The 26,829-nt window shown below is 37.7% G+C and overlaps 1 protein-coding gene across 1 annotated transcript in view; it reads left to right on the top strand.

Annotated features, from left to right (window-relative positions):
• The window catches only part of si:dkeyp-14d3.1 (transmembrane protein 132C), an 83,141-nt gene that overhangs the window by 51,272 nt on the left and 5,040 nt on the right, over positions 1 to 26,829 (top strand). Inside the window, exons 4-6 of the mRNA XM_055161643.1 lie at positions 7,476 to 7,655; positions 19,964 to 20,107; positions 24,520 to 24,728. Of these exons, the coding sequence (XP_055017618.1) occupies positions 7,476 to 7,655; positions 19,964 to 20,107; positions 24,520 to 24,728 (533 nt within the window). The remainder of the gene's footprint in view (positions 1 to 7,475; positions 7,656 to 19,963; positions 20,108 to 24,519; positions 24,729 to 26,829) is intronic.

Below are 26,829 nucleotides of genomic sequence, written 5' to 3' on the forward strand. Positions count from 1 at the left end.
TTTTTTTTTATTTTTATTTTTTTAAATGAATTCACTCTCTGAATGCCTTTTGATACAGTATTTGTTCTGTAGTGGACTCGAGATTCCTTTAGTCTTTTCTGGTCTCCTCTCTGGTCTCCTCTGCTTTCGGGGCTGGAGTCGGCCACGTTACTTCCATGAACAGAACGGTGACAAGTTTGGTTTGTTTCATGAACATTTCCAGGATGTTTCTGGTGTAGTCCTTCTTGTCCTTCAGTCCACACTATGGGTCACTCCTCATTTATTTATCTGTCACCAATGTTTGGAATGAGCTGCATAAGGCACTACATACTTGGATACCTTTATCTGCTTTTAAGTCTACCTTAAGAGGTGGAGTTTCTCTTAAGGCTATAATACTGTTGTATATTACAAATAGTATAATGTGTGTAAGATTCGATGTTTATTTGTATGTTTATTATGCACTGTATTCACCATTCTGCTCTTTGTGACCAGTAAATCAGATTTGGTTCACAATCTGCTACCTGGATATGTAAAGGTTAATAAAATATATCACCTCAGAAATGGTGTGTACAGCTTGCTCTTTTCCAGACAGGTGCAGTCAGTTTTGGCATTCCATTGCCCTGAACATAACTGACTGTGTGCTGGCCTCCTCACCAGTATAGGGAGAATATACCTCTCTCATATTATAGGACGTGCAGCTGCAGAAGCTTTGATCTTAGAAGTAATGCTTGGCCTCTAGGACACAGAGGAGTCTATTGTCCTGACCATGTAAAAAATAAAAATATAAAACTTAGTCAGAACAAACTTCACTAAAACCTCTTGTATTCCTAAAACAACAATAAATAGTGTTTTGGCTTGTTTTTAGTAATATTTTGTCTTGCAGTGGTTTGAAATGGTTTAAAGCAATTTGTGGAGACAGTGAGGCGTCTCCACCAAACACAAATCACTGTTATCGACCCATGCCTTTTCTAATATACGTTACTATTAAATCAAAGCCTGACTATTACATTTTGAGTTGTCCTGAGATACACAAACCAGCAAACATATTAAGAATGTTTTCCACTTTATTTATCCACTCTATAGCCACTTGTTCCCTAAACCTACATGCTAAGGTCTGGTGAGCATTTGCCCAACTGCTTTAGCAAGAAGTTGTCAGTGTAACAAGAACACTGAGCACATTAAACACACACAAGTGGCTGCTAGTCGTAAAATTCTCCTCCTGCTTTGAGTGATGGCTGTGTTAGCTAGTCTTGCAGTGTGAATGATAACACCCACTACATTTGTATCTGAGTGAGTAGGCACACATCCACAGTGGCATATAGTTTTGTATGTGTGTGTATGTGTATATATATATATGCATGTATGTATGTATGCATGTATGTATGCATGCATGTATGCATGCATGTATGTATGCATGTATGTATGCATGTATGTATGTATGCATGTATGTATGTATGCATGTATGTATATATGTGTTGGCTGGTTTATGAGAGACTGACAGTGTTTGTCCAGGCTGCACATTTGTGACTGGTTCCAGGTGAATGAGCAGAGGAACAACAGACTCTTGGGGAACTGTTTTCAAGCACCACTGAGCTCACAAATATATTTTTTTATCACTACAACTTGAGTTTGTTTGTGGTCTAAGAAAACAATTTCAAGTAAACAAGTTCTGAATGAACAATGTCAACTGGTACAGGACAAAAGTGGTCAAAACAATATCTACAATAATAGGATCGAACTGCAGAAAGACTAAAGAAAAAGGAAACAAATTTATAATCTACCAAGACAACTTATCAATGACAACATTTGAACTGAGACTAAATCATTATTAATTATTTCCATATTATTATTAAAATAGTTTATGTTGTCATTTGTGGACAATGTTGGGAAGTATCTGCATACCAGATTTATTTATTAATTAATTTATTGATTTATTTTATTTTATTTTAGATGTGCCATCTCATTTTTAGGGGGTGCAAAAAACACAAAACTATAGTAATGCACAATACAATACAGTACAATACAATACAATAGACAGAATACAAAACGTACACAGATAGACAGACAGACTTGCTCCTTCATGCCCTCCTCGCAACTCCTGCATCAGTACCTGATTTATAAAAAATACACACATTATATAACAATGATATAAACAAATAAAAAATAATAATAATAGAACAAACTGACAAACTGAAAACATAAATGAGGAGTTTTGAGATATGAAAACAAAGACGATTTAAATGACTTGAAAGATGTTAAAGTTCTTAAGGGTATGGGCGATCTATTCCAATCTGAAGGGGCCTTATAATGACATGATCTGTATCCAGCTGTATTCTAAATACTAATTTTGAGTAACTGTATTCTGGTACAGTTATGTTTTCATCGGATAGTACTGAGAATACAGTTACTTTCCTAAAATCAAAGGGAAACACGGTGATACTTGATCCTGCCATTTTTGCTTTAAACTGCAGGTTTAAATTGAATTCAATATGGCAGACCAAATTCTGTAGCTCAATAGTAAATATTTAAAACACGTACAGCTCTTGCAAAGCATGTGCATACAAATGTTTATTTTTTTTAGACTTAAATAAATAAATTTAAATATTGAACAACAAATGGTGCAACAAAAATAAAGCTGTTTATATTTCTATGTTGTGTGTTTTTCACTATAACATGATGCAACTCGGGGTAAAAGTATTCCAAGTATTCAGAATACAGTACTCTGATTTCTGGATTTGGGTATTCAGTATTTTGTAACTTAATACATTTTTATTTATATATTATATTAAGTATTAAGTATTTATATATTATTTATATATTATTTTAAGTATTCTCCCATTCACTATTTGTAGACAGTGTAGTCGATATGCCACCCAAAACATGCACAGATAGCTTATGGGTACTCCTGACCAATCCTAGCTCAAGGTCAGCCAACGGGTCTTTCCTTCAGATAGGTTGCCCTAGCGACATTGAAGGATGGGTCAAATGCATAGGATAAAAGTGTACCTTAGGCAACACCATATGGTAGAACTGAAAACTCTCCCATTTAGTGTATGCATTATCATCTTCCAATCCATTTCCCCTCAGGTTCACTGTTAGCTGTTCCACTGAGGTCTGTACAGCCCCTCTGTAGCTTGTTCAATGCTTTACTTTATATCTTACATCTTAACATATCCTAGGAGGGAAAAAAAAAAAAGTTCAAATCTTTTTTTCCCAGCCACAGGGTCCAGAGTATTCACTTGTTCTGATGTTATTGTAATACCACAGGGGTAGCCAGGAATACAAGAGCTGTAAGTCGACAAAAGGGAAAAAAGAGAGAGAAGACCTGAAAATGTCAGTGGAGCGCGGGTCTTTTCTTCCTCAAAGGTTCGTCCTCTGTGTCCGTGTCCCATATTCTCCACAGGGCAGAGCAGTGGACACACCATCCTATCACATCGCATCCAACTATAGCTGTCACGCAGGCACCACCACTTTGATAACAGCACTAGAGAAGTTCTTTTTCAATTACACCATGTTCTCTTGAGAAATCGGAGGAGGAGACAAATCCTCATATCACTTTGTCATCTGCCTTAATGTTTATTCCTTGTGACATTTAAATCTATCTGTACCTAACCTGCACACAGGGTAAATTCAATAGACCACTACTAAGCCATCAGGAGAACTGAATGGCCTATTGCACTGAACTCTGTTTACATTTATCATTTTCAAAGGTAAAAAAACATTTTTTGAAAAATATAAATCAGAGGAACTGCAGCACTTGACAACTTTGACTTTTCTTTATATTATGCATAATTTTGTAAATAACAGGACATTTTTACTGTCTGCTGCTGGGTTTTTGTGGTTGATGCTGGTTGCATAAAAAACACAGGCAACATCATCACATTTTAATTGAGAAATACATTTGACTATAAATGCTGGTGGTGAGCAGCCTCCATCTACTGGTAATCCTGGGTTGCATCTTGTCAAGTCTCCTCTCTCCTCTTAGCTTTCTCACCTCAGAGGCCAGAGCCTGCTGCCTCCCACTCACTGGTCTATAATCTGCTGACCCCCCTGTTGCCTGTGGTGCCCCCCACTTGTGGGGCTGACCTCTGATCTAGTCAAATGGCAGCTAGTTTACAGATAATTACAAGGTCGGGGCCAGTTGTGTGGCACACATCCACATGTCTTTGTTACTAATTCAATTAGAGGCTGAGCTGCAGCGATGGAGAACAGTGTCCCCAGTGAGCCTCGTGATTAGACTGAAGAGACGGAGACGAGCCCATGCTGCTTTCACAATCCCGGCACTCTGTGGACACTGAAGTAGGAGATTATGATCAGTATGATCCAAATACAAATTACACATGGGTTCAGATCCCTATTTAGATACAGGTCAGCAAACCACTTTGAAAATATGAACCAACTATGTAGCATCACTAAGGGCAAATTGTTTTACTAGATTACTTCATCCCTGTGTCACTAGAAATGCAGTGGCTACATCCTTCATTGGTGGAATGCCTCTGTAGCCACAGTTGCCCTGGGGTAGACTGACGGAAAGAAAACTGCCAGTCTGCGACCACCACCAATCCACTACTCTTCAGTAATAAAATCTTTGAGTGAAATAAACCTAAACTATGAGTTAAAACCAAAGACTGTGGTTTGCATCAAGGACTTTTAAAGTGCATAATATGCTCACAAGCACATTTGTATCTGTAATGAGCACATCTCTCAACCCTCTCCCCATCATTGTTTCAACTTTGTGTAAATATAGCTACGGATGTATGGGAAAGTGCCTCTTCTCTCCTCTGCAATCATCTGTTGTCAAATCCAATATGATTGGAATAGAAACAACAAATGCATGTTATTCTGTTGTTTGTCTTCCAGACATCATCCAGCCCACTGTCACTGTTTCCACCTATTTATATCAATGCTGCTTACAACTCTCAACCCTGAATAAATTTAGCAATATGAAAAAGCTATTTACATCAAACTTCTGTACTGTATTTTCAACTTGTGTAATAATAACAAGGTTTATAGCTTAACATAAGACTTATCTGTTGAGGTAAAGCTGAAAATAAAATAATATGAAATGCATAGCACAACAGCAATAATATCTGAATATCTGAATCTGAACTTTAAATATATTGTTTTTATTAACGTATTCTAGATCAATCTACCCAACCTTTTTAGTGGTTTCAAAATCTATTATTTCATTGTATTTGTTTTTATACTGCTGCTTCCTTTTCAACATATTTTTCCACATAGTGCCACTTAAACTGTAAAAACCATAAAATATATTTACCACAGGTATTATCCCACTAAACTAAGTAATAATAGAAAAACATGAAAACCTGTCACATAAGTATTTACATGCGCCTCTGTTGAATATAGAAAAGTGGGTGATTGTTCTCAACTGTGGCCCAGATCTTTCAAAATGAACCAGAATTAAATATCAGCCGTAATGTGGAATTGGTGTCAGACGTGTTGTATTATTTACATGTGCTGCTGTTTTCGCCTTTATTCATAATTGAGCATGTTACAGTGGAATTAGTTTGTTGTCTTTCCAAGATGTGCCGTGTGGCGTGTACTGTACTCCATTATCTTGTTTGCCTTCAGCTTTTTGTTTTTGTTAGCTTTTGAAGCGTGTTTAATTCATTTGCTTGCATTTTTTAATGTAGAACATTGAGAAAAAGAGTTTTAACTGTAACATTTTTCTCACAAAAACAACAAGCTGCATTTGTGTACAACAGAGAGTTATGCATGAGATTTTCTGGCTCCAAGTCTAGCCATTTGACACACAAATATTTCAGACTGACCTTTGCTGCCTGTGGGTTATATTTAAAAAAACATGAGTGCCCAGGACTTAAGGCACCGAGGAAAATTGTATTATCAAAGAAATGCACTAGTCTGGCTTGATATAGGCCAGAGTGGAACAGAAGATATGAAGGTTTAGTTTTTGATGTACATGTAATGCATAAAACTACATAAAACATTCCTGTAACTCACATGGTACAAATATAACTTCTCATTTAAATTTTTCATACTTTAATATTTGTGTAATATACTGTAATTGTCCATTTTGCATATTTGAGGAGGAAAGAAGGAAAGACTGAGATTCTTAGCGGTGATCTGTAAAGAAAAATAACTCTAATCGTATTGAATGTTAATTCCTGAACATAAATTAAACAGACTTTTGATCAGTGCCATTGAACACAAAACATATACAGTAACAGACTTCCCTAAAATGACATGTTTTTACCATATGGAGACCTCTTAAAAGCACCCGGTCACTGACTATATGAAATGACTGAATCTCTATTTAAATTCATTCAGTTACCTTGTCCTATCTGGATCTATTAAAAAAATGTTTTTTCAATAACCAAATGGTTATATTTCCTGACACTTGTATAACATGGTTGTAAAACAAAGTTGTGTGTTTGTCAATGATGAGACTTCCAGTATTTTCACTTCTCACAGAAGTTACCCAGTACTGTAAGCTGAGGTGAAGTACTGCTGAACTTGAGAGATTTCTGAAGGTATTATTTGAAGAGCATCACCTGTCCGAGCTCAGACCAGACAAAACCTGATCATACACAGTTCAAACACAAAGGAACTTGACATTTTGAGGAAGCTCTAGTTGATAAAATGTCATAGATTTCATCCATAGACACATTCTTTTGCCTTTTAAAGTCTGGAGTGATTAAATCTGACACTGAATCCAGAGTATCTATACACTCAGGTACATTACAGGCTTCACGAAAGTACCTACAGTATACCCAGCCCATACAAAATAAGCTTAGATGCATTTGTCTCCTCAGAACTGGGATTAAGCTCTTCAGAGATATGAGAAGACATGCATCACCTATAATACTGGTTGAAAACTCTACCTTTCATGAAACAATTAAATTGTAGTGAATTCAGACTGGCAACAACTTACAAGAGTTTTGGAGACATCAACGTCATCAGTTATCACAATTTGGCAACTGTCAAACTCTGTCCCTGTCTGTGAAATGGGCATTAAATACTAGCCTCATTTTAGTGTCACAGTACTAAAATTTCAAACTCAGTTCTAAGGAATAGGCCCAATACTCAATACCACACAATGATCATTTAAGAAAAAAAAATTAAGACATGTTCTTGTTTTTAGTCATGTTCAACAGAAAATAATAGTACTTTTTTTTTAAATTTTACATACTTTTACCAGAACTCAAGGTCATTCTAAATCTTTGAAGAAAAGTAAAATGTTGTTCTGTTTATGTAGTTTTTTTAGTATCAATACTTGCTCAAATGACTGTCTAGTTTTTCATACTAGTTTTAGTATCGATTAGTATCTGCTTTTCAGTATTTTAGACAGCCCTATTCACTTTGCCATTCAGTGATCATAATATTATGCTTGTTGTGTGTATATTTTGACTTCTCCCCTGCAACATTTATAAATGAAAGCTGACCGCAGACTGTTGACCATGCTTAACTATTCACTGACTCTGTGTGTGTTTGTGTGTATGTGTGGCAGGTCGGAGATGGGAGTTCAGAGGGTTCTCCAGGTGGATCTGAAAATGGAGAGTTTCCCGGAGCTGTTGGGCAGCCGCAGGATGGCCTGGCAGGTGGAGTACCCGTCCAGCCGCAGCAGCACACAGGAGGTGGAGACTGAGATCACACTGGCACAGGAGGAGCTGGCGGGCATCGTGCCTTTAGCCATGGTGAGTGACTTGGCAACGCATGCCCCTCTCAGGAATACAGCATCATGTAAAACACTAGATCGCTTCCAATTTACACCTTCTGAATCAACATTTGCATATGTTTTCATTCTGCTTTGCATTGGAAATCACTCACTGCACTGTTAATCATGCCTAGTGGCGGCCCGGAGTGGAGAATGAATGTTTAGCATTACAAAACAACTTGAAGATGACAAAGATGTCGACTGTGACATTATGTAAAGAAAAATGAGAAGCCGCTGTGTTGATAAATAGGCTGTTAGTCTAGCCTATAGTGGTGTGTTTGAGCTGGGCTGGATAAGAGCAGGTTACAGATGGAGTGTGGAGGTAGTCCTATAAGCCTGCGGGTGAGCCGCGGGCTGTGTGTCTCCCTCAACGACACAACTGCTACTCTGTTGTGTAGACTCACTAAAGCTACAAAAGCAAACCATTAAATCACATTTAACTGTTAGGGTTTACTGCCTCAGTTTATACTCTTCTTTTTCTTCGGTTTACAATTTAACTGTATGGAATATTTCAAAATAAGCTTTACACCTTTCTGACACTGATACAAGATTCTGGACCTCCTGCTGGGAACCACGGTGTTAAAAGGATTAAAACTAGAACATTACCAGACAGTTCAACTTAAAAGTACAACCAGACACAGGTCAGAAGAGAATTATGAAAATGTATATAAAATATGTGCACAAAATAAATAACAATCTATATCAATATGTTATTTTATTTAAATAACTTGTATACATTATCTACTAGTAGTTGTATTATTGCATGTTACACTGTAGAGCTATTCTCACTGGGAGCACTGCTCCTTCGTTGCTGCTCGTTCATGACCCAGTGAATGTCTCTTCTCATTTAGATCAAGAATTTCAGGGTAAAAAACTAGAAACAGACATTGTCTAAAGACAAAGAGGCTCTGCCACATCAATACTGATTACAAGATTGTTTCTATTTCTGTCATCTGTTTTGTGAAGCTCGTCTCTTGTGTCAGTTCTTCTCTCACAGTTGTGCCTGTAGCACTGGAGATGTAAGGTGCTCGTGGGTGGCTGCTCCTGCCTCACACCTACTAATCCATTCTGGCTCTAATTGAAGATATGTGTTTAAAGCCATTGTCTATTGTTCCACTTTCTACTTTGATCCTTTTATGTCACACCTAAAACAACTAGCCTGACTCGAGGAATTTAAAGCTCTCTCACTACAAATTATTTACAATTGCTTTCTTGTATGAGCGAAATACAGTATCAGTTTGAATATTGATGGCATAAGAGCAGTTTTTCCAAATATTGTTTCTAAGCCGCCTGTGTTTCATTCCCAGTTTTCAAATGTGATAAAAAAAAAAAAAAAAAAAAAAACTCAAATCACATGAGAAGTACTATTTTTCAGTTTAGTGAAAAATATAATAGGGTAAAAAGTACAGACACCTACTCTAAACATGTACGGAAGCTAAAAAGTAGAATCTACTGTAAAACTGACAGATACCTAAAATGTATATTTACTTTTATTTTGTACATCTGTCCCAGATAAACCAATTTTGCTATGGATTTTAAAACCCGTAGTTATCTGCACATATTGCTAATATACACATCACAATTTTCTTTGAATATACAATAACCTGTTTCTGTGGCCACATTATTATTTTTTTTTTAGAATTTGTACTCTCCGCTTCGACGTATCATCAATCAGCTCTGGAAGTGTCTGCTTCCCCTCTCACACGTAATTTGACTCATTTTCCACAGAAGAGGGATTTTTACAGCTTACCATGAATCAGGCAGCCTTTTTTATGGCAGCAAAAATCCATCTCAATTAACCGGATATTACAATTATTTGCTAAACTCTGCTAAATCAATTAGGGCTGGCATAATTTAGACAGAAGCCTCGCAGAAGAGAAAGATGAAGAGTTGAAGTGTCCAGATCCAGATGGCCTATTCTTTGTGTAGAAAAGGATGGATATTTTCTTTCTCACCTTGATTTTCTTTTGTGTTGAAAGAGCCTGTCTATTGAGTCAGGGGAGCAGCTGCTATTATGTCAGATACTGCACTGCCAAAGATCAGGTTCAACAAATGACCTAAACCTTTTGATAGTGATATTTCAACTGGTTTCAAAAGGCACTGATTTGGTGTATTTCTTTCATACTTCCTACAAAAGGTTTCCTGGTTTATATGTTAGTCATGCAGAATAATGTCTGTCTTATGTCCTGTCAAGTATTGTGGTTAGCATTTGGACATCTTCTGATGTCTGTACATCAAACCTCAGTCATACGGGCTCAGAAACTTCCCTATTGAGTTGGACCTCATCCACCACTCCACTGTGCATGCAGGCTTTCCTTTATGGCAACGTTACAATAGAGGAGATCTATGCAAGCTTTTTCAGGTGGTTTAAATACTTCCTTCATTTAGAGTCTAGTGTAATCTGCATTTTTGTCCTGCTTTGGGTAATTCCTTGTTTCAAAAAATATATATCGAAATTGAGAAGTCATAGTAGTATTACATCCCTAATTTAGACCTAGAATATGTCACGTTAAACACCTGGTTCGATCTAGTGGTGGTGGTTTTTAGTGTGAAAAGTCTGAGAATCACTACACAATCTGTGAAACGATGTGTTTGTGTGTGTGTGTTTTTAAAAATTGTGGTTTACATCAACAGTTTGCTCTAAATGATGCAGGACTGAAACACCTGAAGGTGACAAATGGCTGTGATCTGCCCCTCACTCAAATCTCTGACTTTCCCAATTTTCCTATTTTTAACACATAACATCTTCACCTGCTCCCACCCTGAACTATCTTTATTATTCACACCACTTGTCATTGTTCATTTTCACTGTATTTTCCTCTTGACTTCTAAGCCAGTACTTAAGGCACAAGATAAATACATATACATGCAATTTTCTTAACTCATTAACTTCAACTCTCTCTACTGGCTTCTTTTCCTTGCTGGTTTCCCTCACGCACACAGAAATTTGCAAACATTTTATTATTATTTTTTTTTATACAATCTGCATGCCCCAATATGAGAGAGGCACACAGGCGAGAAAGAGGCAGGCTGAATTAGATTACTCGGGATCACTGTGGCATGAAAAGCCCACAGATAAGTTCCTCTACCTCCCAGTGCAGCATGCGGCGTGCTGATGGAAAAAACAGTAAGGTAATGTAAAAATACTGTTGTCACACACAGCACACAAGCTAATCCCCAGCACCACCTCCAATGTCAACACTTTAACACCAAACAAACTGTGATTTCAGAAAAGCGGTTATAAGACTGGAGCTGCAGTGGAGTGTTCAAAGTTAGTTTAGAAGAGATAGAAATAGGGAAAGGAAAGGATGTCTCTACTTTGTGTAAAAGCAATTAAATTTAAGCCAAGGGAGGTACTTTTTCCCTGTCATATTTCACATAGGCATTTTTCACACATTTTGAATGATCTGAGATTTAAAAAAAAAAAAAAAGTATAATTTAAAAAATTTATTTATCACAACTCTTTAAACCAATAATCTAGTCCTTTTATACTAAACCACAAAGTTCAGATTTTCAATTCAAACTTCAGATGCAAATTCTATGGTGTTTAATGAACTAAACACTTCCCTTATAATTATTATTCTTTTACTCAATCTTTCTGATTTGGACTTAGTTTGACTCCCAACAATTTTACTTTGCATATTTAAATGCTGTCTTATAGTTTCTTCAACCACAGAATTTAAGGCTGTTTGCCAAATTTTAAACATATAATGCTACAGAAAAAAAATTACCTCCCAACCTGTACTTTTCTGTTCATATTTTTTTAAACTTCCAGTGTCTGTGTTGGTGCAGCACTTATTGAATTGAGTCCAGTGCTGTGGGTGTGTGCAGAGCTGTAGCAGATTGAGCAGGAGAGGGGGGTGCCACTGAGCTGCAGGAGAAAGGGCTGAACATCGGGGAAATTCTCCCATCTTCTTTAATCACATCATGAGGGCAGATCCAAGCGAGCTTGCTGAAGGCATCTGTTGACACAACGGCTCAGTGCTTTTGCTCCAGACAATCCTTTCATCTGTAATTAGCACTAATTAGTCTAATAAGTTCAACGCTGTTTCCCCTTAATGAAAAAGCCTGCACTGTGGTGTTGTCGTGACCAGAAATAATCTGATAAACAGAGAAAGGATCCATCGTTGACCATGTCTCCAGAGCTTGTAATGTAATAACACTAATGACTATTAGTAATAGGATGCTTATTTTGCTTTGATTATGTTTAGGTCCTATTACTGTGATGACTGCTCATTTCTGCCCTGTCCATTTACAGGATCTCTAAATTACGCAGGTCTTCTTGGAATTGATTATAATAAAAAGCCTCTTTTCTTGCATTTGCCAAGTGATGTGCAGTGCCATAGTGACACCTCAGGAGAGCTGTGTGGGGCTCAGAGCTCTGCTTTGAACAGGACTCCTCCTGTGTGTTGTCACAAACTCACCTGCCTCCTCTGGGCTCGCCGCTGAGATACTCATTTTGTCACCAATTACACTAGAAAGCTACACTTCTGCATATACAGCAATTATTTCAAATGTACACCTGAACTGGAATATTTGGAGGAAGAGGTGAGATATGATCATTTGAAGTGGTCACAGAAATCCCTCTATTCAACCCTTTCTCTTGAAAATATTATCTGTAGTTTTACAGGTAGAATATACAGATGCAAAGTTATTGCTTTTTTTCTCAGTTAATTTATAAAAATGAAATCCTGTGTTGAGAAGAGGTTTTGAAAAAAGGTGTTGAGAGAGAGGGCAAAGTTACATAGGCCAGGCCCCTCCCTTCTCCTTCTTCCCTTGCCTTTCTCACACTTGTATCCCACAAACATTTATGCATAATACATTAACACTGCAGACAAATGGCCTGTGCCTTCATAAGTGTGAGGGACCACTGTGTTTTTGGGTCACCTAAAGATGGATTCCAAAGCCAGTAAGTAATTGAAAGTTCGTGAGTGAATTCCGGTGCACAGTAGGAGGCTCTGGGTCCATTATCTTTTAGCATGGTGAAGTAATACGCCGCTGTACGGACCAGCCTAATCATCATTACCCAGGATGCCTCTGTGATGGAGAGGGTGCAGCAGGCCGGGGGCATACATCATATCTGCACTCATCTGTCTTCCAAACGCTGCCACGCAAACCTCCACTGCCACTGAGATGAGGAGGAATGAAAGAGGCCCGTTTACATTCACCCAACGCTCCAATGTATCGCTAAACAATACATCATCACCCCAGCCCTTCTCAGGCCACTTCTGCTCTCACATGATACAGTCATCTATCAACATCCTCCAATGAATGTTTCATTTTACCTCCTTTCCGTCCCATTCCATACCATTGCAAAGGCACAGCTTCTGTATTAGGCAATAGAAATGTGGACGCTCATTTATCAAGTGTATAGTTAGGCAGGCAGCAGCTTTGTGCCAGCTAATCCTGAAATGCACCAGGTAAAACTGTGTAGAACCTGTATGAAAAAAGATATGCTTCTCAAATAGCAGTGGTGCTAGTCTAGTGGCACCAAAGCATAGCTCAAACATTTTTCAGATTGCCTAACTCGCTCTATGTACAACAAGGAGATGATGGATGGAAAACAAGCAGCTAATCCATTAGAATCTGCAGTTTAGGAGCCAGTGATTAAGCAGTTGGTCTAATTGAGGTGGGCAAAGTGTTTGCATGTAGTTTAACTGTGTAAAATCTTCATAAGCACACTGTAAAAAAACATATTGTTTTGCAGTTATATGCAGGTATAAATGATCCAGTATCTTCTACTTTATTATGCAGGGCTTTGTTGTCTGTTCCAGCTTTTCAATATAAAATTGTTCTTGTTGAGGTCATTGACCCATTAAACTTCTGAACTTTGCCTAACTGATGCTTTAGTAAAATATTTATTTGTCTCACTCAAATGTAACAGCAGTGTGTGAACTTTTGTGGCTGTATCATGAGATTTGATGTCTGGAGGCATCAAGCTTCAATAAGCCCAGTTAAGCTGTTAGTATGGATCTGATCAGATCCTAGTGCAGAAATCAGACAGAGATCAGGAGGTCACCCTGGAGCTCGCCTGCACCATGCTCCAGTGCTCTCTGATCGATTAGCCAGTATTAGCCAGTATCAGAGATACAGGGCTGAAACTGTGTCCAATGTTGCGGTTGGGGTGCTTCTTTCCTCCTGTTCATTTGGACCCAAACTCAAAGGCCAAACAGTAGGACATGGCTCTGCACCTCTGCAGCATTAGTCATGTCTCTGTATCTCTCCCCCCATGGACAGAGCTGGGACCAACCCACTCTCCTGTCCCCTGTGTCGACCTTGATTCTTTTTGGAGCAGGGCCTGAGAGCTGCTCAAATTCACCAAGGACATGCTCCTCCCTGCTGACCCATTGATCTAGATGTATTACAGGTATACCATTCATGAGAATTGCAAGAGAATTGTCCTATAAAGCTATAATACAGTGCTTCCTCATGCAGTCATGTTTTATTCATCTCTTTTGCGCTGCGTGAGATGCAATTCACTGCCACTGAGCACAATGGGGGGATTCTTTCTGGTATACAGCCACCATATACTCATCTCTTATATTCTAGTTACTAGGACAAAATATTTAAAATACTGCTTTACCAACCAAGTGTTTACATGATATTGTGTATTTGTTTTTTATTTAATATTTTTAGTCCAATAACTATGGGTGCTTTTTGTAACTTTACAGTACAGGGGCATTCATGTGCTTTGTCTCAGAGGAGATTGCTTTGATTGGAATGTTACATAATATACTTCTAATTTCATGGAGTCAAGCAGGTGTTACCAGGTCAAGTTAATGGCTAGATCTATGGAAGTGCAAGCCCACTCACAGTATACCGAATGCATGGCATTAATTTTTTTTTTTTACCAACCACAATTATGATTTAATACAAAAAAATCCTGTGGCACATTCCTTTAAAAGCAATAACTAGCAAGCACTCCACCTGCAAGGTTAATTAATGCACCTTTAATGGTGATTTTATACATTTACTTTTAATTATGCCTTATTAAATGGAGATCTTTTTATAATAATGACTTAGTCGAATTCTGTTTATGTTTCAGAAATGAAGAACACAATGCTCATCTTTGCCCTGCCCCTTCATAGACTCAAGGTCTAATTGAAATAGCACTTTGCTTCAAAATTGTCTCCTCACTTGTGTTGTCAAATTATTGAAATTGAGTCATGCTAAAATGGCCCTTGACATATCACCTAATTTCAAAGCAACAATTGCTGCTGTCCATGTGATCCCAGCATGATGCCTCATTATTGTGGCTTTTAAACTGACACTTTGTAGAGCGGATCCACTATCAAAGCTGCTGCTGAGCTAATCGAGCCTGGAGCAGCCTCTGCCAACTTAATGAGCTAAAGACATCTACATCTGACAGGCCAGACAGGCACAGTTACAGGTTTTTAAGAAGCCAACCACCTATCCTTAGTCTAAGTGAAGAATGATGTGAGTATCCTGATCAAATTTCACCAAAAGCTATGACATTCTAATTAGAAAAAACAGTTCTGTGACCTGTATAACAGAACATTCAAGTGGTAGCAGGGGAATTGACAATACATAAATGCAACTGCATACAATAAGATAAATATCTCTCTCCCTCTCTTTAAACACCCAAATTCTTCACCCACAGTCACATATCACATGAGCTCCTGAACTACACAGTGCCTGGAAGAATAAAAGGAGGGAATGAGGGGGGAAGAGGTCTGGAGCAGTGTGATTGGTCTGATATAAGGATAAACACTTCAAACTCTGCCCCTGCACTCATGTGTTTCTCAATGGGCTCCAATTTCCACCCCCATAAACTGTAAAGCTATTTTTAAAACATCTTTGGTGTACAATTTAATAGCAAGCAATAAGTTGATTTAGTCCTACAATTGTGCTAGAAATTACCCCCCAAATAGCAGGGATGACCATTGAGGGCATGCTGGTGTTTGGTCCATTCCCCAAACTCTAGGACACTAGTGCTGGTTCATTGTTGGAGACGCTGCTACAGAGAGGAACCCTCATTAAAAGGCAGTATGCTTCACACAATCATCCCCTGCACTTCAATGCGCTGTCATGCCGTGATGTATCGCTCGGCATGGGGGCTACCAAGGCCTTTATTCCCACTCTCTCTTCCATGTTTCTCGCTCCTGGCCAATTAAAAACCCACTGGAATAAGTGAGGAAGTGGCACACAGCATTGCGCAATTTGCAGAAAGGGGCCTGATGAAAAAAAAGTCTCTCTCTTTAGTCTGCCTCACAGCTGCAGGACAACGTCTGTGAGTCCACAGAAAATATTATTCTCAACACTTCGCGGTCACTTTACAATCTGATCACACATGCTATATTGGCAAATACCAGAAAATGCAACTCTGAATTTTACATAAGTTTGACAGGCTTGCTAAATATTGCTATTCATGCTATTTGATCTTGGAGTGACACTGAAGATTATAAAGCAACTCATCTGTGACGAGAAGCCATCAATCAAACCTCTGCAAGTCACTGACAAGGCGGACATATTTTTGACACGTTTTAAGTAAGCTACAAGGAAACTAAAAACAGCAATTGTGTAGTTTTAACATAATTTTGTTACAACTTGTATTCATTATTTAGTTAATTAGTCTTCAGTGTGTGAGTATGTATTAGAGCATTAATGAAGTTAAACATTAAAGTTCTAAAGTAAATTTGCTGTTTTCTCCTTGTTCAAATTTCAAACTTGACTTTGATACCACGAAAAAAGCTTGATACAAATTTTTAGACAATTTAATGCTATTTTTCAACACAGAATAATTGTAGTTTAAGTTTTCCATGTGTCCATTTTGTTTTATTTTTTAATTCTTCCAAATGGATACCAGTTCAAGTTAATATCAATACTAGTTTTAGTGTTGATCTCTCAATCAATTAATATTTTTATAAACCTCTCTGTCAATGAAGGATTCCCATGCTATATCCTTATTGTACAGTCTTGTTGTCTTGGGAAACTCTGGGAAGCTGAAGCTGTATTGGGAAAATATGAAAAAGACATTGTTATACCAGATCAGTAACTGTATTAACAGTTAGATAAACTCCAGACTTATTAGATCTAACACTGGAAGGATATGAACACAAACTAGTCAGAATTACTTTTTTTTTTTCTTTGACAGACCTTAAAGACCACATAAATAGAATCAATTCTCTCAAACCATGGGTAAACACACAACATATAACATCTGTGTTGCATTTTGGGTTCACTGGTGTCTCTACTTCTTATGTTGTAACCTCTTCCCTGACACGCTTCTCTGAGCTTGACCTGTTAATTTGTGGTGGTTGTCAGGACGATAGGGTCACGACGTGGATAAATGGCTGAAGAGCAGAAGAAGAAACGGAGGCTATAGCTAACGCACACTCCCGCCTGGCTACTTCTCATGCTGCCCGTGTCACTCAGCCTGACACCATAAATCTCACTTATTTTCAGATCCAACTGAGACACAGGCAGAAATTACAGGGCCCAGCGCATTACCAGGCTCGGTGGTGCGCTGAATGCTAACAGAGAGATCCTTGATAAAGCGGACAGGCAGTTCTAGCTCAAGATTATTGGACAAAGACAAACTCCTATCTACAAGACTGTGGCGAGTAACGAAAACACAAACGCCAGCAAATGAAATCAAGTAGTGTCGGGATTCTAAAAACAGTCATACTACATCTGATATAACTATTTGGCCTAAATTAGGGATGGGTGATATATCGGTTTCAGTATCATTATCAGTATCAGAAGATACCAATATCAATTATTTGATATTGTTATCGACTGATGTGGGTACTTGATACCTATATTCTTATTTATTTATTTATTTATTTTTTTATTTATTTTGGCACTGCCCCATTCTTTGTGTGCACTTTTTCAACAGACCAATTAGTAAAAATGGAAATACAGTGTTATATGGCTATATGTTACAGTAAAAAATTGTATATTCCAGTAAAATACATTTTATTATTATTATTATTTTATTAATTTTTTTACAAAAGTGAAAAGTTAAACAAAAAAATTTGAAATTAACTTAAATTTGTGGACCTCATGTGGATTTTAAAAGTCCAAACAAATGTCAGATATTGGTATTTCAGAAAATCCATATTGGCCCATGCCTAGCCTAAATAATTACTAAAACAGTAATAACTCAGTTAAACAGAACAGAAATAAATCAGTTAAACCCAAGACGAGAAGTCAGGACCCCCAAAAATAACCATACAACGAACTTGCTACCTCCACTTGCAGTGTGTTAAAACAGTTTTAATGTTGTTTGTTTGAACAAAAACAACAACAACAACAAAAATAACTCAAGGTCATCATTTTAGAAATACTTCTTGAAATAATCTTGGGACCTATAGCTCAGTGCCTTGCAACCCCCCCATGCTAATTTTGGCATTTATCGCAGTTATTTCTGCATCAGTGGGTTCATCTGCATGAAGGTTGCATTGTTCTTTTTATCAAGCATTTGTTGGTCTAATTTCATCTGCCTCCAACAGTCTCAAGTAGCCCATGTAATCAAGTTCTGAAAAGCCAACAAAGCCAAAAGATTAAATTAATTCCACACAATCCTCCCATTCAAACTAATATATGAAAGTCAGATGCAGACCACCATTGGGTATACAATTCTGCATAATACTGTCACACACCATGCGACTGAAATAAAAACCCATTTGAAGATTTGAAGGTATTTGTTATTCCATCCTGTGGCTCAAATAACAGTCATATTCCAGAGCAGCAAGGACTGTAATTGGTGCAAGTATGAAGCTGGGTTCCATTCAAGCAAACTTAATTCTCTCTGATACACAAATGTAAAGGCTATAGTCAGAGGCAGATTATAATAGTGTGTACTTCAATTGCAAATGTGAAAATGCAGTAATATCAAGGCACTCACTCTTGCTTTGGTTCCATCACCAAAGAACCGTTTCTTCAAACACCATTCTAACATGTACATCAGTGACTGCACTTGCAGTTATTTATTTAGCCAGATATTGAAAAAAAATAAAGATACACTAACTCTTTTCTCACCTGCTGCCTATACAAGAGATTCAGTTATGTCTTGCATTTATTACATTAGAGGTGCTCAAAATACCCTGAAAAACATACATTGTTACAGCAGAATGCCTTTATCACATCTGACCTGTAACTTGGCCTAATGGGTTATCTCCATGGAGATAGATTTAATGCCATACTCTGGAACATTACAGGCAAACTTCACGGATACAAACAGGTACCCACATTACACATGTCTTAGTGCCATGTGCAACGTATATGTGTGTATTTTATTTTATTTTAAATTTTGCTGCTACAACTTGGGAGCCCTTGCAGTCTGTTGGGTCATTTGCTAATGCATTTACTGTGTTAGTCGCATTTCAGGATAACTCAGCATCGTAACAGTGTTAGTAGGCCTATAATATGTTTAAATATAACCTCGTTTAATTGCCACTTCTCCATGTTTGAAATAATGTGTGCTCCTGTCTAACCTGTCTGTGTAAATTGAGCTTCCTGGGGCATTTACATAGAAGACAGTTGGAGTCGTCTTCTGCCAAGGTTCTATTAAAAGCACAGGGGGACAGAGAGGATTGAAATGACTACATTAACCTATGCAATGAAAAGCTCTGTGAATAATGTTTCTTAATGTGCTGTAGTATCTTGGCTTTGCGTGTGAGTCAATTAAAAGTTAAATATTCTCTACCAACCTATCATTTTGATGACTAAATGAGGCTCATGGTAATTATCTCTTACACAACGCAGATTGTATAGCAGTGAAATTAATGTTGAAAAGTTGTAATTAGCACAAAAATATTATACTTTGCAGTTTGATGAAGTGCAACCCATAGAGTAGCACTATATTTTCAGCAGATGTGTGTAAAGCAGCAATACAGTACTTTCAGTGTGTATGTGGTTGAAGTAATTATCTACAGTTACCTATAAAGTATGTTAGTAGAATACATTTTATACACAATAATTTTATAAATTATGATGTACATCTAATGAAATCCCATTATGCTATTATTGAGTAAAATAAGCATAAAATGCATTTAATTTAACCTACATTTTATTTTTACTAAAGTAAATTGTTTGCATTGTTGCCATTTGTTCCACAGTGATGTATCTGATTTTGGTGCGAATAGGTGAATCATACATTTTGAACAATGTGAATCCAGGAGCCGTCAGTCATTAGCAGTCTGCAGTGGCGTCTCATGTCACAGCTGGTCATCTATAAAACTCCAATCTTCTCCACAGGGCTCTGCTGCCCACAGTCACCAGTCCTGTGTATACTCCTGAACTGCCTCTGTTTCTCTGTTTCAGGAGTCGGAGATCCTGAACACGGCCATCCTCACAGGGAAAACTGTGTCTGTCCCTCTCAAAGTGGTGACAATCGGAGTGGACGCCTCCTTCAGAGATGTGTCTCAGAATGTGTCATGTGTGTCCACTGATGAAGATGTGGTCAAGGTCAGTAACATAACACCATGACTAAGCATCACCTTTACTGCAGACAGGCATTTATGAGCATTTTCTAAATCTAACTCCATAAACACTGGAAATGATTGGCTTCTTGATGTGGTTTGCCTAATGAATATCTGGTTTACCAAACAGCACACAGCAGGGTTTCCATGATGTGAGGATTTGAACGTGTGCTCTGTGTTTCATTTAGCACATAGACAGTAATTAATTCAAATGAACATTTGAGAGTGCACCTCTGTGATCACTGCTGTCTTATTATTTGTAAACATGTTTATCTCACTTGTAATGTCACTGCTGGGATTAATTTGCTCCTTTGGAATCTCTTGTGAAGTGAACATGAAGTTCCAGTCATGTTATCCAGAAAATACATTAATTGGTTAGTGCTTCGGCTTTAGCATCTGAGCAATGGGGCTGATGAGTTGGATGAGCACACGTGTTGTCTGTGAGATGTTTCAGCGGGTAACTGTTGTGTGGATTCATATGTGTATGACAAATATTTGTGAGGTTTCAATTTGACAAATTTTTATCTATTGTAAATATACTACGTTCTATTCATGACACACTATAGAAAAAGACAAATACATTGTCCATTCAATGTTCCCTGAGTCCCTGTTATGCATTGTCTAGTGTCTACAAAATAACTCTGACTGCATATTAGATTTTCTGAGCACAATGGGACTACAAAATAATACCAATGTTTCTTCTAATAATTATCTCAAAGGAAAATCTTTGAGTAAATATCTGAAATATCTCTGATCTAAAAATCCTCAGTGCATTTAGATAAGAGACATTTATGCTCATTTCTCTGCTTCAACTTGACAAGAAAAGAAACAGTGAAACAACAGCAGTGTTAGACCAACTCTGTGTTGGATATTTAGGTACATTTACCATGGCTGAGCTGTCAGCTACAGTACAGTGTAAGAATTTCAGTATGCACAAGCACAGTAAAAACCTTACATTCCAAGAACCGCCCCCTCTAACCTTTCTAGTTTTAGTCTGGGACCATATCTATTAACATGACTAATTTATTTAATGTAAAACTGGGGATTCAGCAAGAAGTAAACATTAATAATAAATACCTGTGTACTCACATGTTGTAAAGTAAAACACATAATATTCCCTACACCTGTACAACAACTCACCTTATGTATCAGATAATACTCCCTAGATCTGTACAGCTCACACTTATGTAACAGATAACACTATGTCCTCTTAATCATCATATCACCTTTACACAGTTTTTCTTTCGACCTCTTGTATATAGCTGATTTTTTTTAATTTTATTTTTCCTTACATTTATATAATTATACCTAACTTAACACCAGTCTCTTGTTTTTTTTTTAAATTATTTTATTTCTCTTATGTTGGGATGTGCGAGTGACTCTGTCCAAGTAATTTCCATTGTGCATTAATAAAGTCTGTCGAAGTCTAAGTCTAAAATGTCCGATGAGGTTTTCACTGGGTTACTAATTTTACACAATAAAAAACAATGTTGTCATTATATCTTAACAACTATTGATCAGTTATAGACTTTCCATAGCGATGATGATGAAAGCATGTACTAGCCTGAAGGTATCTAGAATGTGCAGTTAAGTTTTCTGAATTTTCTTGTGTCTATTGTGGAGGAAGAGATTGAACAAATGCTATGGGCGCATCATTTTTCTGTCATAAAATACCAGAACAATATGTGCACTCATTTCCTACATTCTGACAAATAGGCCCTGAAGTGTAAATGTCAAGATCGGATGTGGTAGGAAAATAATTGTCAGCTCTAGCATCCTGCGTACATAATATTGATTAGCTTTAGATCTGGTCAATTAGGCGCCCATGGCTCCAGTCAGGTGGGCCCAAGTCTAATGCCAGCCTAATCCCAGAGCTTGTAAAACTTGTGGGAGAAGTGGCAGACTAAAGAACTGTCAGAGACACTTGAGTCTGGGCAGACGAAGAGGAGCGAGGGGTAAAGAGTGAAGGAGAGGAACAATGAGGACTGATAAGTAGTAGGCACTCTGCTGACATCTTCATTAGTTCAAACACATCCCACAGAAGGGGGCAGTAACTACAAACATTTACACAAATTATTTTCTTATACTGTTGATATAAGAATGTTAAGTGTGTAGAAATGGTGTAATAGTAATTAGTATTGATTTGTGTAATAGTAAATGTTGAAACAGAGCAAGTGAAAGTAGTTACTTGTAGTAATCACAGTGGAATTAGCAGCATTCTCCTTGATGAGCATGACTATGATTTTTTTATTATTATTATTATTATTATTATTATTATTACTTATTTATATTGTACTTTATTTTTACTTATACATATACATTTATATAATTATGCCTTATTTGATATCAGTCTCTTGATATTTTTGTTACTTAATTAAAATATATGATTACCATTTATATTTTTTCCTCTTTGTTATTCTTATAATATTGTGATGTGTGTCCTACTGTGTAAAAGTGATTTCTCTTGTGGATTAATAAAGTTTGTCTAAGTAAGTACTTTTGGATAAACTTGATCATAACTGCACTATTTGCAGCCTTAATAAAGACTTTCATTCATAATAACAAATAGTTCATTAAGTAGATTCAAACGTAGTAACTACTTTTAGGTTTAGGTATAAAATGAATAGTTATAAAGCCTGAATAATTATTTATAAACTATAAATTTATAAAGCACTTTCTATGCTTCATTAAAGTGTTTCTGTACTTTCCCTTCAATGATAATGGGGTGACAAATGTACTTTCACTTCCACTTCCCCTTCTGCTATATATTATTGTCATGCCTGTGAAAGCCCTACCTCTCCCCTCCTGCTCGCCCGCCCTCACACAAATGTTCAAAAGGCTCATTACGCATCGCTGTCATTTTGTATTACAATACTACGCTCCACTGTGTGTGACCAATCTCCTATTATGTACTGTATGTCTGTGCACTCTTCAGCTTTATTAACAAGGAAGAAGTATCCACTGATCCTGAGTGTGTGCACCCTGGAGGACTGGCATATGCAGTCCTTAGTTAACATGGAAGTTCTCTGAAGCCTGATCTAGTCCTGAAGAATCCCCTGCTGTAAAACTATAGGGATCCCTTAGACTAAGACATAGAGCTCAGACAAATCCACTGTGATTCACGATGTGGTGCTGAAATATAGAAAAGCTTTAGAGGAATTTACATGTGGTTATGGTAGTACTATGATAAATATCCAGAGAAAATGGTTGTTACAGTCTGAATTGAATCGTAAAGTTACTAAGAGCTCTCCTTGCATAAGAAGTTTTTGCAAAAAGTTTTTATGTCTAAAATTGGTACATTTCTAAATATCATGAAGTTAGGGCTGCACAATTTTTGCAAAAGAAAAAAAAATCTAATCTGAATCTTTTTTGAGACAAGTTTTATGATTGCAATTTGCAATATATGTTTTAAAAGTAGGGTTCTTGATAACTGATAGTAGTACAACAGTTCCATGAATTTCAGATATTAGTAATGATTTGCAGATACAATTAAATTGTTCTTTTAAAAAGACACGATACTGTGATTTAAATAATTGCAGGCTTTGTAATTTGATAATTGCACTGATTGAACTGATTTGATTGCAATATATAGTGCATCCGACTTGAAGTAGCAGCAGTGAGTAGTAAGTACTGTAACAGAAGTGGTATATAATTACAACAGTGCAGAGATAATGGTGTTGGATTTGTTTTCCACATTGGTAAATATATCATTGTATTATTTTTTAGCAGAATAATAATGTCTTCTCTTATCTAAAACATTTGAACATTGTTTTGACCATATCTACAAAACTGTCACACAAGTATATAGTATATAGGCACATTTCATTCTGTATTTCATGTTTACTTCTTGGTTAAGTGGATGTGAAGGGTAAGAAACTCACATAAAGCCACAGAAAAGTCAGATTTTCTCCAACTCACAGAGGACATCCTGCTGCTGCTGTGATGAATGACTGTGCCACTATGGAGACATTACTTTAAGTTGTAAAAAGACATTTCCCTGGACTATTTAAATAGATCTGCTTAAAGAGATCTGTGTAGTACTATAACGGGGAGTTATAATCATCTTGTGACAGTCACACAAGAAAGAATGTGAAATTTATTTTTAAATAATCAGTTGGGAGATGGTGTCATGTAGCTCAAGATTGCTTTGGAAAGTTGCCTTGATTGTCTTTACACTCTTAAAAAAAACAACAACAGAAGATCAAGCTGCAGTGTGGTTTGTTCAGGTTCAAAGGCATCTTGGCTACCCCCTGCCTCCTTCTCAAGAGCAAGGAGCAAATAGAGGCTTTCATCTCTTCAAAGCAGGACTACAGTCACCACACAGGATTCACAGTGTACAAGTCTTATAATCAACAGTGTGTATATGCACTTTTACACAGTATTTTCTCTGGCCCGCAGGTGTCAGGCCGATGTGACTATGTCTATGTGAGTGGGAAGGAGATGAAGGGCAGAGTAAGGATGATGGTGAACTTCACCTATGGATATTTGAGTGCTCAGCTGGAGCTCAGCGTGTGGATCCCTCGGCTGCCCCTTCTGATGGAGGTCTCCGACACAGAGCTGAGTCAGATCAAAGGCTGGAGGGTGCCTATTACAGCCAGCACTCAGAGGTAAACACTACACTCTGCTGCTATACTGTTTGTGTATGTTATCATGCCATGCAATAACACCAGAAAGGTATTATCGTACCATGTGCAGGTATGTGGCTTTTGGTGAAAGAATCTTCATAACGGAATGCTGAAAAATATTACTGGTACCCTCAACTTACACTTTACTAGGATATTTCACCCCTTCTATTTGTCATGGTTCCACTGTTTTGTGTTGAAGGTTGAAGCGAGGCCATTGCAGGTGATACTTTTGATTTCAATCACAAGAGCTTTAAATAAGATAATGATAAGTTGTGTGAGCGAACACCTCTCAGTGACAGCCTAGGTGATAACAAAATGGCTGACCTGTGCACATGTGCTGTCATTACAGTGTTGTGAGTGGGGCAGAGCATTATTAGAGCTGTCTGTGGGTCAGACCTCTCTCCAGGGGCCTCATCACCATCAGCACCTCTGACAAATGCCACTGTGCAACACTGGCCTGCAACAGCTGAAATCCACCACCACAGTCCCCTATCAGTCTACCTGCTGTAATTACTGCTGGAACTGGTTGGACTTGGTCGTCCCACGCATGCAGCAGTATGGCTGCTCTAATTATCTGCTCTGTCCTATTCTGAGTGACAGAGGGACAGCATTCAGTGAACATCATCCTTGTCTCTATACGTCTCTCCAGCTGTGTGCTCCGCCTTTATCAGCAGGGACAGCCCCGTCACACTGTCACAGCACATGCCAACATGGCTGCTGACGGCACATACTTGTGTTTATTTCCCTGTCTTTAGCCAGGCTTTGTTTATCGGGGGATAACAGACATGACCTTGCCAACATTGTGCCTGTGGTGAGGACAGCCAGTGGTCCTCTGTGCATAGGCCCAAGAGCAGCTAACAAGCTGAGGGCCTTTTCTCCATTAGGTTCAGAAAATTATGGACACACAGTGGCAACAAAGCACAACAATGCAGACATCTGGTCTGTTATTGCAAGGTCAGAGAGTTTTGGAATATGCTGTGCCGGCACGTCTCACCTCTTTTCACTAAGTGTTGTCAAATACAAAGCATCAAAGACATTACACTGTGCTTGAGCCAATAGCACAGTACATTATCATTAATAAATTGCCTAGCCACTCTTATGCATATCTGTGGAGTCTCTTTTGTTTTTTATATGTTAACAGTACAAATTTGGGGGAAACTGTCACAAAGCCGCCTGTGTTTATAAATGATGTTTTTATTTTTGACCAAATGACCTTTGACATTAGAATGCTGCAGAAATCCAAAATAGGAACAACATATTTTCCACAGGGCACAACAGAAATAAGCATGACACACACATTCTTATGTAGCCTCTGAAGTCAGAGCTGCTTCAAAGTGAACTGAGCGTAAAGAAAAAAATGCAGCTTGTTCTTTGCACTGACTGTGATTTGTTTATTAGGTTAATCTTAGATTAGATTTGGAGATGGCTGCATATGCAATGGCATCTCCCATTTGTACTGGAGCTAAAGTGGCTAGACTTTACCATCAGCATCAGCAAAATCCATACAAAAAAATCCATATTAATATGCATAATGTACTGTCAAGTTGTAAAATGTGTGAACTGTGTGAGGACTGAAGAGGTGAATGTAGTAAATAAATTCTTACTTGTTTGTCTCACAAATTAGTAAGAATGCCTCAGTTATGTAGGAAACAGTTATTAACTGTGTTAAATGCAGTGAAATAAAGCTATCTTCTGTGATGGTGTTTTGGATTTAGTTTCTTGTATAGGTCCTGCTGCACACTTAAGAGACACTAGAGCCCAAGGATCAGTATTTTCTCTCCACCACCTTATAAGATGAGACATGTACTTTTCTAAATTTGCAAATACAACAATTGTGTGCAAATGTAATGATAGCCTAGTAGCACTATGACACAAGCATTTAAAGCTAGTTTGTCATTCTCTGGGCAATTTCCTACAGTGAAAATAGAGCCTCTGCGGGCTGATTTATTACCTCCAGTAATAAAATTAGATTTGCTAGCAACCATTACAGCAATCAAGAAAGCTATTCAGTAAGCAATAAGCAGGTGTATGCACATTCACAGTCCAGACAGACTGCTTCTCGTCGCTGAATGAACCACACTAA

This window comes from Boleophthalmus pectinirostris, unplaced genomic scaffold (assembly GCF_026225935.1).
Source record: "Boleophthalmus pectinirostris isolate CB_2022bp ecotype Guang Dong unplaced genomic scaffold, ASM2622593v1 HiC_scaffold_4, whole genome shotgun sequence".
Lineage (NCBI taxonomy): Eukaryota > Metazoa > Chordata > Actinopteri > Gobiiformes > Gobiidae > Boleophthalmus > Boleophthalmus pectinirostris.